This window comes from Sphaeramia orbicularis, unplaced genomic scaffold, assembly GCF_902148855.1.
Source record: "Sphaeramia orbicularis unplaced genomic scaffold, fSphaOr1.1, whole genome shotgun sequence".
Taxonomy (NCBI): domain Eukaryota; kingdom Metazoa; phylum Chordata; class Actinopteri; order Kurtiformes; family Apogonidae; genus Sphaeramia; species Sphaeramia orbicularis.
Genome location: NW_021941627.1, coordinates 1 through 12500, shown reverse-complemented (window position 1 = coordinate 12500; position 12500 = coordinate 1). Strand labels below are relative to the sequence as shown.

The window sequence follows — 12500 nt, the reverse complement described above, 5'->3', positions numbered from 1 at the left end:
GGGCTCTGGAACCTAACCCCTCGAAAGGGGCTGGACTCTCCACTTCTCTGGTGTTGCCCGCGGTAAGAGGCAGCTGGTGTGGGCGTGGTCATAGCCCCTCAGTTCAGCTGCCATGTGTTGGAGTTCACCCCGGTGAATGAGAGGTTCGCATCCCTGCGCCTCACTGTTGTCTCGGCCTACGGGCCGAACAGCGGTGCAGAGTACCCGGCCTTATTGGAGTCCCTGGGAGGGGTGCTGGATGGTGCTCGACTGGGGACTCCATTGTTCTCCTGGGTGACTTCAATGCCCACGTGGGCAACGACAGTGAGACCTGGAGGGGGGTGATGGGGAAGAACGGCCTCCCCGATCTGAACCCGAGTGGTGTTCTGTTATTGGACTTCTGTGCTCGTCACAGTTTGTCCAGAACAAACACCATGTTCCAACACAAGGATGTCCATAAGTGCAGGTGGCACCAGGACACCCTAGGCTGGAGGTCGATGATCGACTTCATTGTCATATCATCAGACCTCCGGTCACGTGTTTCGGACACTCAGGTGAAGAGAGGGGCAGAGCTGTCAACCGATCACCACCTGGTGGTGAGTTGGATCCGCTGGCGAAGGAGGAAACCAGACCGACTCGGCAGGGCCAAACATGTTGTGAGGGTCTGTTGGGAACGTCTGGCAGAGCCCGATGTCAGTGCAGTATTCAACTCCCACCTCCGGGAGAGCTTCTCCCAGATCCCGGGGGAGGCTGGTGGCATTGAGTCCGAGTGGACCATGTTCTCCACCTCCATTGTTGAAACGGCTGCTCGGAGCTGTGGTCCAGGGTCTCCGGTGCCTGTTGTGGCGGCAATCTCCGAACCCGGTGGTGGACCCCGGAACTAAGGGATGCTGTCAAGCTGCAGAAGGAGTCTTATCGGGCCTTGTTGGCCCATGGGACTCCCGGGGCAGCTGATGGGTACTGGCAGGCCAGGCGAGCAGTTGTGGAGGCAGAAACTCGGGTCTGGGTGGAGTTTGGGGAGGCCATGGAGGAGGACTATTGGTCGGCCTCGAGGAAATTCTGGCAAACTGTCCGACGCCTCAGGAGGCAAAGCAGTGCGCCACCAACACTGTTTCCAGTGGAAGTGGGAGGAGCTTACCTCCACTGGGGGTGTGGTCGGACGGTGGAGGGAATACTTGCTCCTCAATCCCAGGCACGTCTTCCATGGAGGAAGCAGAGGCTGAGGTCTCAGAGGTGGACTGGTCCAGGTCTCAGAGGTGGACTGGTTTATCACCCAGGTGGTTGGACAGAGCACCGAGGGTGGATGGGATTCGCCCTGAGTACCTTCAGTCTGAATGTGCAGGACTGTCTTGGCTGACACGTCTCTGTAACATGGCGTGGCAGTCGGGGACAGTCCATAGAGGAGGACTACCGGTCGGCCTCAAGGAAATTCTGGCAAACAGTTCGGTGCCTCAGGAGGCAAAGCAGTGCACCACCAACACTGTTTACAGTGGAAGTGGGGAGCTGCTGACCTCGACTGGGGATGTTGGACAGTGGAAGGATTACTTTGAGGATCTCCTCAATCCCGCTGTCACGCCTTCCATGGAGGAAGCAGAGGCTGAGGTCTCAGAGGTAGACTTGTCCATAACCTAAGCTGAAGTCATCGAGTAGGTTGGCAAGCTCCTCGGTGGCAGGGCACCGGGGGTGGATGAGATTTGCCCTGAGTACCTTCAGTCTCTGGATGTGCAGGGACTGTCTTGGTTGACACGTCTCTGTAACATCGCGTGGCAGTCGGGGACAGTCCCTCTGGATTGGCAGACCGGGTGGTGGTCCCCCTTTTTAAGAAGGGGGACTGGAGGATGTGCTCAAACTACAGGGGGATCCCACTCCTCAGCCTCCCGGGGAAAGTCTATTCCAGGTACTGGAGAGGAGGATCCGACTGATAGTCGAACCTCGGATCCAGGAGGAACAATGCGGTTTTCGTCCCGGTCATGGAACACTGGACCAGCTCTATACTCTCCATCGGGTGCTCGAGGGTTCATGGGAGTTCGCCCAACCGGTCCACATGTGTTTTGTGGATCTGGAGAAGACGTTCGACCGTGTCCCTCGTAGTATCTTGTGGGGGGTGCTTCGGGAGTATGGGGTCCGGGGCCCTTTGCTAAGGGCAGTCCGGTCCTTGTATGACCGAAGCAGGAGCCTGGTTCTCATTGCCGGCAGTAAGTCAGACCTGTTCCAGGTGCATGTTGGACTCCGGCAGGGCTGCCCTTTGTCACCAGTTCTGTTGATCATTTTTATGGACAGAATTTCTAGGTGCAGCCAGGGGCCGGAGGGGGTCCGGTTTGGGGACCACAGGATTTCATCTCTGCTTTTTGCAGATGACGTTGTCCTGTTGGCCTCATCGAACCTGGACCTTCAGCGTGCCCTGGGGCAGTTTGCAGCCGAGTGTGAAGCGAGTGGGATGAGGATCAGCACCTCCAAATCCGAGGCCATGGTTCTCCACCAGAAAAAGGTGGTCTGCCCTCTCCGGGTAGGTGGGAAGCCCCTGCCCCAAGTGGAGGAGTTTAAGTATCTGGGGTCTTGTTCACAGTGAGGGAAGGATGGAGCGTGAGATTGAGAGACGGATCGGTGCAGCGTCTGCAGTGATGCAGTCGCTGTACTGGTCTGTCGTGGTGAAGAAGGAGCTGAGCCGAGAGGAGAAGCTCTGGATTTACCGGTCAGTCTACGTTCCTACCCTCACCTATGGTCATGAGCTTTGGGTCAGGACCGAAAAGACAAGATCCCAGATACAAGCGGTCCAAATGAGTTTCCTCCGTCGGGTGGCTGGGCGCACCCTTAGGGATAGGGGGAGGAACTCAGTCACCAGGGAGGAGCTCGGAGTAGAGCCGCTGCTCCTCCGTGTCGAGAGGGGCCAGCTGAGGTGGATCAGGCATCTGTTTCGGATCCTCCTGGACGCCTCCCTGGGGAGGTGTTCCGGGCATGTCCCACCGGGAGGAGACCTCAGGGAAGACCTAGGACATGTTGGAGAGACTATGTCTCTCGGCTGGCCTGGGAACGCCTCGGGGTCCCCCCGGAAGAGCTGGAGGAGGAGTCTGAGGAGAGGGAAGTCTGGGCATCCCTGCTTAGACTGTTACCCCCACGACCTGGCCCCGGATAAAGCGGAAGATAATGGATGGATGGATGGAGGTTAGGTTAGGTTAGGTTAGGTTAGGTTAGGTAAGGTAAGGTAAGGTAAGGTAAGGTAAGGTTAGGTAAGGATAGGTCGGGTTAGATAGGTTAGGTTAGTTAGTTTAGGTAAGTTAGTGTAGGTTAGTTATGTTAGGTTAAGTTAGGTTAGGTATGTTAGGTTAGTTTAGGTTAGTTATGTTACCTTAGGTTAGTTAGTTTAGGTTAGTTATGTTAGTTTAGGTTAGTTATGTTACGTTAGATTAGTTAGTTTAGGTTAGTTATGTTAGGTTAGTTTAGGTTAGTTATATTAGGTTAGATAGTTTAGTTTAGTTATGTTATGTTAGGTTAAGTTAGTTTAGGTTAGTTATGTTACATTAGGTTAGTTATGTTACATTAGGTTAGTTACTTTAGGTTAGTTATGTTAGTTAGTTTAGGTTAGTTATGTTAGGTTAGGTTAGATAGTTTAGTTTAGTTATGTTAGGTTAAGTTAGGTTAGGTTAAGTTAGTTAGTTTAGGTTAGTTATGTTAGGTTAGATAGTTTAGTTATGTTAGGTTAGGTTAAGTTAGGCTAGGTTAGTTAGTTAGTTTAGGTTAGTTATGTTAGTTTAGTTATGTTAGGTTAAGTTAGGTTAGGTTAGGTTAGTTAGTTTAGGTTAGTTATGTTAGGTTAGGTTAGATAGTTTAGTTTAGTTATGTTATGTTAGGTTAAGTTAGGTTAGTTAGTTTAGGTTAGTTATGTTAGTTTAGGTTAGTTATGTTACATTAGATTAGTTAGTTTAGGTTAGTTATGTTATGTTAGGTTAGTTATATTAGGTTAGATAGTTTAGTTATGTTATGTTAGGTTAAGTTAGGTTAGTTAGTTAGTTTAGGTTAGTTATGTTACATTAGGTTAGTTACTTTAGATTAGTTATGTTAGTTAGTTTAGGTTAGTTATGTTAGGTTAGGTTAGATAGTTTAGTTTAGTTTAGTTATGTTATGTTATGTTATGTTAGGTTAAGTTAGGTTAGGTTAGTTAGTTTGTTTAGGTTAGTTATGTTAGGTTAGGTTAGATAGTTTAGTTATGTTAGGTTAGGTTAAGTTAGGCCAGGTTAGTTAGTTTAGGTTAGTTATGTTAGTTTAGTTTAGTTATGTTATGTTAAGTTAGGTTAGTTAGTTTAGGTTAGTTATGTTAGGTTAGATAGTTTAGTTATGTTATGTTAGGTTAAGTTAGGTTAGTTAGTTAGTTTAGGTTAGTTAGGTTAGATAGTTTAGTTTAGTTATGTTATGTTAGGTTAAGTTAGGTTAGTTAGTTATGTTAGGTTAGGTTAGATAGTTTAGTTTAGTTATGTTATGTTAGGTTAAGTTAGGTTAGGTTAGTTAGTTAGTTAGTTAGTTTAGGTTAGTTATGTTAGGTTAGATAGTTTACTTTAGTTATGTTATGTTAGGTTAAGTTAGGTTAGGTTAGTTAGTTAGTTTGGGTTAGTTATGTTAGGTTAGGTTAGATAGTTTAGTTTAGTTAGGTTAGGTTAAGTTAGGTTAGGTTAGTTAGTTTAGGTTAGTTATGTTAGGTTAGGTTAGATAGTTTACTTTAGTTATGTTATGTTAAGTTAGGTTAGGTTAGTTAGTTAGTTTAGGTTAGTTATGTTAGGTTAGGTTAGATAGTTTAGTTTAGTTATGTTAGGTTAGGTTAAGTTAGGTTAGGTTAGTTAGTTAGTTTAGGTTAGTTATGTTAGGTTAGATAATCTAGTTTAGTTAGGTTAAGTTGGGTGGTCTTCCTCGTACTTTTGCTGCTGTTCATCTGGTGGCTGTCGAATCCTCCAAACGTCTCTGCTCTCCTGGGCAGACAGACAGGCCCCGCCCCTCCCCCCTCTGGTCCAATAGGAACACAGCAGATGGCTCCGCCCACGTCATCGTTCACTAGTGCTCGGAGCGTTTCCACTGTCAACACAACGCAGGCCATTAACGCACACCTACACCCAGGACGCTGCAGACGTCAGTGCACACAGGCAGGGGGCGTTACCTTCCCTCAGAGCCTCGCTGATGATTGGCTCTCCCTTTGTGAGGTCACGGGGCATGGCCCTGAACAGCACGCGCTCCCTCAGCGCCAGCTTTGGGAGGTGGAGGTGGGGGTGGGGGTGGAGGGGGAGGGGGCTGCAGTCACTCAGGTATCTGAAGATGTGGACCTTCTGCTCCAACAGAGACACGATCTGCTGGTCCTTCTGTCGCAGAAGATCTGGAACCAGAACAAAAAACACTCAAAAACTAAAAGTACAATTCAGAAAGTTCGGATCGACCACAAGCTCTGCACAAAACCATCCATCAGACGTGTGTTCAGAAACATGAAGGAGCAAAGGACGAGTTCAAACCAGGGTAGATGACCACTGAAGACTGAGGAGCATCCACCCTTCAGCCACACACACCACACCCACCCACTGCTCCTCCAATCACCATCCACCCTTCAGCCACACACACCACACCCACCCACTGCTCCTCCAATCACCATCCACCCTTCAGCCACACACACCACACCCACCCACTGCTCCTCCAATCACTATCCACCCTTCAGCCACACACACCACACCCACCCACTGCTCCTCCAATCACCATCCACCCTTCAGCCACACACACCACACCCACCCACTGCTCCTCCAATCACTATCCACCCTTCAGCCACACACACCACACCCACCCACTGCTCCTCCAATCACCACTAGGAACTGGTTTTAGTTCCTTTAAATCAGTGTTGGTCCTACTCAGGCTACGACAGTTAGACGTAGACCTAGAACTAAGCAAAACATGTGGAAGACGACAGATGAAGACTCCAGCAGAGGTGTTTTCTGTCAGACTGCAGTGGAAGCCCGGCTTTGCCTAAAATTATGAAAATTAAATGGTTAAATATGTTCGCTTGTGTTGACATTTTATTGACTATACATGTGTTGGAACCCGTTCATCTCTCAGACCAGTTGGTTCAGAATCAGTCTGATCCCAGATCAGTGGACTGGCTGTTGTTCACTTCTCCTCCATTCCCGTGTCTGTGTTTTCTCCTCCATCTCTGCTCAGTGCATGTGTCTGCAGACTGTGTCCGTCTCTGGGCTTCAGTGGGACTGAGTGGAACTGGTTTAAACTGACTCTAAACTGGATGATAATTGGATAAATGCCACCATGTTGTCCCGCCCCCGGACGCCGGCGTCTCTGGGGGTGAATGGAGCTGTGGGCGAAGCTCGGCCGGGCCGGACGCCAGAATCCCACGTGCTGATTGGAGGATCGGTCGAAAGGCTGAATCCCGTTTGATTGACAGCTGTTTTCAGATCTGCTCCTTCACTGACACAGTTCAGTTTAATACCGTCACACATTCTGCTGCGAAATCACACAAACCACTACCAAAGTACTGGTTCATTTCTGCACTGTAAATAAAACACACTCATTGGACTTCCTTGTTTCAATTTAACATAATTTCAGCGTTTTCTTGTTTCAGTTCCATAATTTACTCATTTCTTGTTCAGTTTAATCTGGTTTTGTAGATAGTTAAATCAGTCAAACTGTCGGCTCGGTCGCAGTGAAAGGAGCATCTGTAGTTTAAAAAGGCTGAAGTCTGACACCCACAATGCACTGGGCCAAGGCCGTCTGAGCAGACCAGCTCTGCTGGACATTCAGAGGACACTGGTCCAGTCCTGGAAAAGACGCCTACTGGTACGATAAGGACACTGAGCATTTACTGAAAAAGGAACGGAGGGACCAACGTGTGTTTAAATAACTGGACTTTTTTTTTATGTAAGTGACAATGAGCTTCACCTGTCTGAAAGACCAGCAGCACACACTGGACTCCAGTCCAACGGTCCAACAGTCCAAAGGGTCTAACGGTCCAACAGTCCAATGGTCCAACAGTCCAACAGTCCAAAGGGTCTAACGGTCCAACAGTCCAATGGTCCAACAGTCCAACAGTCCAAAGGGTCCAACGGTCCAACAGTCCAATGGTCCAACAGTCCAACAGTCCAAAGGGTCCAATGGTCCAACGGTCCAAAGGGTCCAACCGTCCAATGGTCCAACAGTCCAAAGGGTCCAACAGTCCAATGGTCCAACAGTCCAAAGGGTCCAATGGTCCAACAGTCCAATGGTCCAACAGTCCAAAGGGTCCAACAGTCCAACAGTCCAATGGTCCAACAGTCCAAAGGGTCCAATGGTCCAACAGTCCAAAGGGTCCAACAGTCCAACAGTCCAACGGTCCAACAGTCCAAAGGGTTCAATGGTCCAACAGTCCAATGGTCCAACAGTCCAATGGTCCAACAGTCCAAAGGGTCCAACAGTCCAACAGTCCAACCGTCCAACGGGTCCAACAGTCCAACAGTCCAATGGTCCAACAGTCTAATGGTCCAACAGTCCAATGGTCCAACAGTCCAATGGTCCAACAGTCCAACAGTCTAATGGTCTAACAGTCCAACAGTCCAAAGGGTCCAACGGTCCAACAGTCTAATGGTCCAACAGTCCAATGGTCCAACAGTCCAATGGTCCAACAGTCCAATGGTCCAACGGTCCAATGGTCCAACGGTCCAACAGTCCAATGGTCCAACAGTCCAACGGTCCAACAGTCCAATGGTCCAACAGTCCAAAGGGTCCAACAGTCTAATGGTCCAACAGTCTAATGGTCCAACAGTCTAATGGTCCAACAGTCTAATGGTCCAACAGTCCAAAGGGTCCAATGGTCCAACAGTCCAATGGTCCAACAGTCCAATGGTCCAACAGTCCAAAGGGTCCAACGGTCCAACAGTCCAATGGTCCAACAGTCCAAAGGGTCCAATGGTCCAACAGTCCAAAGGGTCCAACAGTCCAACGGTCCAACAGTCCAAAGGGTTCAATGGTCCAACAGTCCAATGGTCCAACAGTCCAATGGTCCAACAGTCCAAAGGGTCCAACAGTCCAACCGTCCAACGGGTCCAACGGTCCAACAGTCCAATGGTCCAACAGTCTAATGGTCCAACAGTCCAATGGTCCAACAGTCCAATGGTCCAACAGTCCAACAGTCTAATGGTCTAACAGTCCAACAGTCCAAAGGGTCCAACGGTCCAACAGTCTAATGGTCCAACAGTCCAATGGTCCAACAGTCCAATGGTCCAACAGTCCAATGGTCCAACGGTCCAACAGTCCAATGGTCCAACAGTCCAACGGTCCAACAGTCCAATGGTCCAACAGTCCAAAGGGTCCAACAGTCTAATGGTCCAACAGTCTAATGGTCCAACAGTCTAATGGTCCAACAGTCCAATGGTCCAACAGTCTAATGGTCCAACAGTCCAATGGTCCAACAGTCTAACGGTCCAACAGTCCAACGGTCCAACAGTCTAACGGTCCAACAGTCTAATGGTCCAACAGTCTAACGGTCCAACAGTCTAATGGTCCAACAGTCCAATGGTCCAACAGTCTAACGGTCCAACAGTCCAACGGTCCAACAGTCTAACGGTCCAACAGTCTAATGGTCCAACAGTCTAACGGTCCAACAGTCTAATGGTCCAACAGTCCAATGGTCCAACAGTCTAACGGTCCAACAGTCCAACGGTCCAACAGTCTAACGGTCCAACAGTCCAATGGTCCAACAGTCCAGTCCTTCAGGTCTCCAGTTCCACATGTGTATTTGTGTGGGATGAACCTGAGGACAATTTTAAAGCCTGGACGCAGCCAAACACATGTTCATGGACTCATACTGACAAAGTGAGTAATCAGACTACTGACAAAGTGAGTAATCAGACTACTGACAAAGTGAGTAATCAGACTACCGATAAACTGAGTAATCAGACTACTTTCACATGACCCTTTGAGTCATTGGATGTGTGTTGGATGGTTTCTCTGTCAACATGTGACCAGGTGATCATGTGACCAGGTGATCATGTGACCAGGTGGACCTGCTGCTGGACCCCAGTCAGACCTAACTGAACCCAGAGTCAGTGGAACTCCAGGATCCTAAAAACAGCAGAATCCAACTCAGCTGGTTACCATGGTTACAGACCCTTACTGCCCTGAACGTCCACATATGGCCAGTGTGGGGTTAAAGGTGGTCAGTTCAGTGTGGGTGGTCAGTTCAGTGTGGGGTTAAAGGTGGTCAGTTCAGTGTGGGTGGTCAGTTCAGTGTGGGGTTAAAGGTGGTCAGTTCAGTGTGGGGTTAAAGGTGGTCAGTTCAGTGTGGGTGGTCAGTTCAGTGTGGGGTTAAAGGTGGTCAGTTCAGTGTGGGTGGTCAGTTCAGTGTGGGGTTAAAGGTGGTCAGTTCAGTGTGGGTGGTCAGTTCAGTGTGGGGTTAAAAGTGGTCAGTTCAGTGTGGGGTTAAAGGTGGTCAGTTCAGTGTGGGTGGTCAGTTCAGTGTGGGGTTAAAGGTGGTCAGTTCAGTGTGGGGTTAAAGGTGGTCAGTTCAGTGTGGGGTTAAAGGTGGTCAGTTCAGTGTGGGTGGTCAGTTCAGTGTGGGGTTAAAGGTGGTCAGTTCAGTGTGGGGTTAAAGGTGGTCAGTTCAGTGTGGGGTTAAAGGTGGTCAGTTCAGTGTGGGTGGTCAGTTCAGTGTGGGGTTAAAGGTGGTCAGTTCAGTGTGGGTGGTCAGTTCAGTGTGGGGTTAAAAGTGGTCAGTTCAGTGTGGGGTTAAAGGTGGTCAGTTCAGTGTGGGTGGTCAGTTCAGTGTGGGGTTAAAAGTGGTCAGTTCAGTGTGGGGTTAAAGGTGGTCAGTTCAGTGTGGGGTTAAAGGTGGTCAGTTCAGTGTGGGGTTAAAGGTGGTCAGTTCAGTGTGGGGTTAAAGGTGGTCAGTTCAGTGTAGGGTTAAAGGTGGTCAGTTCAGTGTGGGTGGTCAGTTCAGTGTGGGGTTAAAGGTGGTCAGTTCAGTGTGGGTGGTCAGTTCAGTGTGGGGTTAAAGGTGGTCAGTTCAGTGTGGGGTTAAAGGTGGTCAGTTCAGTGTGGGTGGTCAGTTCAGTGTGGGGTTAAAGGTGGTCAGTTCAGTGTGGGGTTAAAGGTGGTCAGTTCAGTGTGGGTGGTCAGTTCAGTGTGGGGTTAAAGGTGGTCAGGTCAGTGTGGGGTTAAAGGTGGTCAGTTCAGTGTGGGGTTAAGGTGGTCAGGTCAGTGTGGGGTTAAAGGTGGTCAGTTCAGTGTGGGTGGTCAGTTCAGTGTGGGGTTAAAGGTGGTCAGGTCAGTGTGGGGTTAAAGGTGGTCAGTTCAGTGTGGGGTTAAAGGTGGTCAGTTCAGTGTGGGGTTAAAGGTGGTCAGTTCAGTGTGGGTGGTCAGTTCAGTGTGGGGTTAAAAGTGGTCAGTTCAGTGTGGGGTTAAAGGTGGTCAGTTCAGTGTGGGTGGTCAGTTCAGTGTGGGGTTAAAGGTGGTCAGTTCAGTGTGGGGTTAAAGGTGGTCAGTTCAGTGTGGGGTTAAAGGTGGTCAGTTCAGTGTGGGTGGTCAGTTCAGTGTGGGGTTAAAGGTGGTCAGTTCAGTGTGGGTGGTCAGTTCAGTGTGGGGTTAAAAGTGGTCAGTTCAGTGTGGGGTTAAAGGTGGTCAGTTCAGTGTGGGTGGTCAGTTCAGTGTGGGGTTAAAAGTGGTCAGTTCAGTGTGGGGTTAAAGGTGGTCAGTTCAGTGTGGGGTTAAAGGTGGTCAGTTCAGTGTGGGGTTAAAGGTGGTCAGTTCAGTGTAGGGTTAAAGGTGGTCAGTTCAGTGTGGGGTTAAAGGTGGTCAGTTCAGTGTGGGTGGTCAGTTCAGTGTGGGGTTAAAGGTGGTCAGTTCAGTGTGGGTGGTCAGTTCAGTGTGGGGTTAAAGGTGGTCAGTTCAGTGTGGGTGGTCAGTTCAGTGTGGGGTTAAAGGTGGTCAGGTCAGTGTGGGGTTAAAGGTGGTCAGTTCAGTGTGGGTGGTCAGTTCAGTGTGGGGTTAAAGGTGGTCAGGTCAGTGTGGGGTTAAAGGTGGTCAGTTCAGTGTGGGTGGTCAGTTCAGTGTGGGGTTAAAGGTGGTCAGTTCAGTGTGGGGTTAAAGGTGGTCAGTTCAGTGTGGGTGGTCAGTTCAGTGTGGGGTTAAAGGTGGTCAGGTCAGTGTGGGGTTAAAGGTGGTCAGTTCAGTGTGGGTGGTCAGTTCAGTGTGGGGTTAAAGGTGGTCAGGTCAGTGTGGGGTTAAAGGTGGTCAGTTCAGTGTGGGTGGTCAGTTCAGTGTGGGGTTAAAGGTGGTCAGGTCAGTGTGGGGTTAAAGGTGGTCAGTTCAGTGTGGGTGGTCAGTTCAGTGTGGGGTTAAAGGTGGTCAGGTCAGTGTGGGGTTAAAGGTGGTCAGTTCAGTGTGGGTGGTCAGTTCAGTGTGGGGTTAAAGGTGGTCAGGTCAGTGTGGGTGGTCAGTTCAGTGTGGGGTTAAAGGTGGTCAGGTCAGTGTGGGGTTAAAGGTGGTCAGTTCAGTGTGGGTGGTCAGTTCAGTGTGGGGTTAAAGGTGGTCAGTTCAGTGTGGGTGGTCAGTTCAGTGTGGGGTTAAAAGTGGTCAGTTCAGTGTGGGGTTAAAGGTGGTCAGTTCAGTGTGGGGTTAAAGGTGGTCAGTTCAGTGTGGGGTTAAAGGTGGTCAGTTCAGTGTAGGGTTAAAGGTGGTCAGTTCAGTGTGGGGTTAAAGGTGGTCAGTTCAGTGTGGGTGGTCAGTTCAGTGTGGGTTAAAGGTGGTCAGTTCAGTGTGGGTGGTCAGTTCAGTGTGGGGTTAAAGGTGGTCAGTTCAGTGTGGGTGGTCAGTTCAGTGTGGGGTTAAGGTGGTCAGGTCAGTGTGGGGTTAAAGGTGGTCAGTTCAGTGTGGGTGGTCAGTTCAGTGTGGGGTTAAAGGTGGTCAGGTCAGTGTGGGGTTAAAGGTGGTCAGTTCAGTGTGGGTGGTCAGTTCAGTGTGGGGTTAAAGGTGGTCAGTTCAGTGTGGGTGGTCAGTTCAGTGTGGGGTTAAAGGTGGTCAGTTCAGGGTGGGGTTAAAGGTGGTCAGTTCAGTGTGGGTGGTCAGTTCAGTGTGGGGTTAAAGGTGGTCAGTTCAGGGTGGGGTTAAAGGTGGTCAGTTCAGTGTGGGTGGTCAGTTCAGTGTGGGGTTAAAGGTGGTCAGTTCAGGGTGGGGTTAAAGGTGGTCAGTTCAGGGTGGGGTTAAAGGTGGTCAGTTCAGTGTGGGTTGGACCATCAGACTCACCTCGGATCTCCTTGACCCGGTTCTCCTGTTGGCTCTGGTCCTCCTCAGTCTGACTGAGGACGGCCTGGACCTCATGCTTCACCCTGTTCAACACACACACACACACACACACACATATATATATATGTGTGTGTGTGTGTATTTCTATAGGTCTGTGTCCTTACATGGCGTTCATTCCCTCCTGTATCCTTCTCCTCCAGTTGTTCCGTCCTTCTTTACTTCCTGCTAACACTTCCACCATCTCTGGTGTTTGAGTTCCTGCTGAGATCAGA

General features: G+C 49.6%; 1 protein-coding gene across 3 annotated transcripts in view; it reads right to left on the bottom strand.

Annotated features, from left to right (window-relative positions):
• LOC115416581 (A-kinase anchor protein 13-like) overlaps nucleotides 1-12500 on the bottom strand; it is a 20440-nt gene extending 7940 nt beyond the window's left edge. For 2 of the 3 annotated variants that reach the window (XM_030130395.1, XM_030130396.1), the window contains exons 1-4: nucleotides 12393-12494; nucleotides 12229-12311; nucleotides 5123-5335; nucleotides 4885-5040 (exon numbers count right to left, since the gene is read on the bottom strand). In XM_030130395.1, the coding sequence (XP_029986255.1) occupies nucleotides 4885-5040; nucleotides 5123-5335; nucleotides 12229-12311; nucleotides 12393-12469 (529 nt within the window). In that variant the 5' untranslated portion in view covers nucleotides 12470-12494. Of the gene's footprint in view, nucleotides 1-4884; nucleotides 5041-5122; nucleotides 5336-12228; nucleotides 12312-12392 lie in introns of all 3 variants that reach the window. The other variant, XM_030130397.1, reaches the window with a different exon arrangement.